Consider the following 2,465-nt stretch of genomic DNA (forward strand, 5'->3'; position numbering starts at 1 on the left):
AACGATCACGAGGAATCGGAAGGTGTCGAAAAGAAGAGAGTCAGAGCGATATACAATGCGATGTGCTGCTGAGCTTTATTCTAGATCAACTGAACAGGTCGTTAAGCGATAGGTACATACACACATCGCGAGATATCCTTCGCTTCGCGAGCACAAAGGAAAGTTGCGAGTGTGTACATCGTGTGACGCGAAGTAAACAGCTGATCGGTAGAAAAACTGTCATGAATCCTGACAGTGTCGGTACCGGTAACAAGCGCGATTTAAGCAGAATAATTGTCGACGGAAATAATAACTGAGTTGAGTCTAAACAACGACAAATCGAGGTATATATATGTATGTAACTTAATTGGTACTAAATTACTATAAAATATACATACTTGATAATTAATTTAAATTGTAACGCAATTGTCATTATTTTGAATTATATATATATATATTTGTAAGATTGTAGATTTTAAAATAATAAGATGAGTTCACTTTCACATCAATCAAACGATGCTTTTACATATGGACTGCACACATCGAGCGATAGGGAATGCGATAATAAACCAATATATTTTTGTAATTTGACCGAATACTTCGACTATTTACATTGAAAATGACCCGATCGAGGTCGAAACGTCTGTAGTGTATTAATATTAAATATTCTTTATATTGTATCTGGCTCGTAGCCCTTTTTTTAATTATTGATTTATTCTGATTGAGCTATTTTAATAATTTATTTTATTGTACATTTTTAAATCGTAATGGTTGGAAATTCAAAATCAAGAATTTCGTTAAAAAGTCAACTATCTTTAATGACTATACTTTATATTTTCATATCGCTCAGGTCCTCAGTTACTTTTAAGACCGCATGCGTATCTTTCTCTTCTTTCTCTTCCTTCTCTTCTTCGGATTCCGTATTGTTTTCCGGAAAATCAGGAAGCGCTAAGAAGAAATATACAATAATATTAAAGCAAAAATCATCAATAGAGGACGAAAAAAGGAGATTAGAAAAAATCTTTACTAAGCCTATCTAATTTCTCTTGCCAGGCTTTCTTTAAATACATTTCTTGTGCTGTAATTATTTCTTCGCTGCTTGTGCAAAGAGTGTACTTTTCCAATAGTTCGCTGTTCAGCTCTAAGAACGAATGTCCCCATGAGAATTTTCCGAGATACAGCTCGGCCTCGTTCGGAAATCCTGTTATAATCAGAGTAGCTGCTATAGCCTCTACACAGCTCAGCTGATAAGGCTTTCCATAATTTATTGGATTTGCAGCGACTAAGAATGGCAGTACGCGAGGATGAGGCGTTTTCATTCTGTTGAAGGGAGTGTCGTCCAACCGCGCCCAACTACAATCCACGACCGCACAGCCGTACTCCCGTATAATATCACAATCCGTCGGACTCACACACTGTAACATTCGGTTATTGGCATCAAATTTTCATAATAAAATCGTAGATCTGTTCTTTTATGACTGAACATACGCTAGTACTTAAAATAAAATATATGTTTGGAATTTGGTAAAAAACAAAATAGAAAGTTTTAGTGCAGCAACGAGGATCAGATTTCGTTAAGGTATGTGTACAGAAGAAGCAGGTTTTCTGTTTTTCAACTAGCCCCATCAAGAATATACATGGGTTATTTTAGACCGCACATAGTAAAAGAAGGTTTATTTGTATATGTCACCGGTGCGAGTGGATTAACCAAAACAAATTTTTAGTTTTTCTTACTAATTATAAGTGCTAGTCTTCAAACACTAAAATGGACATTGATAATTTAATTTCGAGAACTTTATAAGGGGAGCTTTCCAACAAAAGACAGATGACACAGTGTAACACAGTGAATCAATGACTACGTTACATAGCTTAATTTGCACCGAAGTTATAACATCGATGTTATGAAACTGGTCAATCATAACTATTCCTCTGAAGAATGAAATGATTGTGATTAGTCAGTTTTCTAACATCGATGTTATAACTTTGACGTAAATCGAGCCGTGTAAACATAGTCATTACATTCTTGTTGTTCACCAATGTTAAACAAAGATGAAATGATTACTGTCACTTGTTGGAAAGCTCCAAAGATCTTCCATTTGGGGTAAAAAACACAAAAACGATTCTAACAAATAAACTCTTGAAAAATATTGGAAAGTATAAATAAGCAAAGAATTTTAAATACAGATAGTAAGTAACTAAATATTACTCATATATACAGGGTGAGTCATTTTAATCTATGGACCCGAATATCTTCCAAATTACGGTATCTATAAAAAAATGGTTTAGATAAAAATTGACCAGGACAGAGGGGGTCATTTAATTGTACCATTAGTTTTGACCTTGAGGTCAATTTTGAAGGTCATTTCAAGGTCACGATGGTTTTTTTAAATGGGACACCCTATTTTTCTGAAATGACGTAGTTTTCTGGGTAACACAAATGTGCATAATGCTTGAAACAAGTCAATGAATTGTAAAAGTGTTAATCA

At 34.4% G+C, this 2,465-nt stretch overlaps 1 protein-coding gene across 1 annotated transcript; it reads right to left on the minus strand.

The window, feature by feature from the left end:
• Nucleotides 1–735: 735 nt before the first annotated feature.
• On the minus strand, nucleotides 736–1,403 carry LOC108729317 (ribosome biogenesis protein TSR3 homolog). The gene is made up of 2 exons (XM_018458378.1): nucleotides 1,007–1,403; nucleotides 736–927 (listed from the first exon to the last, which is right to left on the minus strand). The coding sequence occupies exons 1-2, from the start codon at nucleotides 1,401–1,403 to the stop codon at nucleotides 809–811; spliced, it is 516 nt and encodes a 171-aa protein (XP_018313880.1). The 3' UTR covers nucleotides 736–808.
• Nucleotides 1,404–2,465: the final 1,062 nt, after the last annotated feature.

This window comes from Mycetomoellerius zeteki, unplaced genomic scaffold (genome assembly GCF_001594055.1).
Source record: "Mycetomoellerius zeteki isolate Tzet28-1 unplaced genomic scaffold, Tzet1.0 scaffold727, whole genome shotgun sequence".
Taxonomy (NCBI): domain Eukaryota; kingdom Metazoa; phylum Arthropoda; class Insecta; order Hymenoptera; family Formicidae; genus Mycetomoellerius; species Mycetomoellerius zeteki.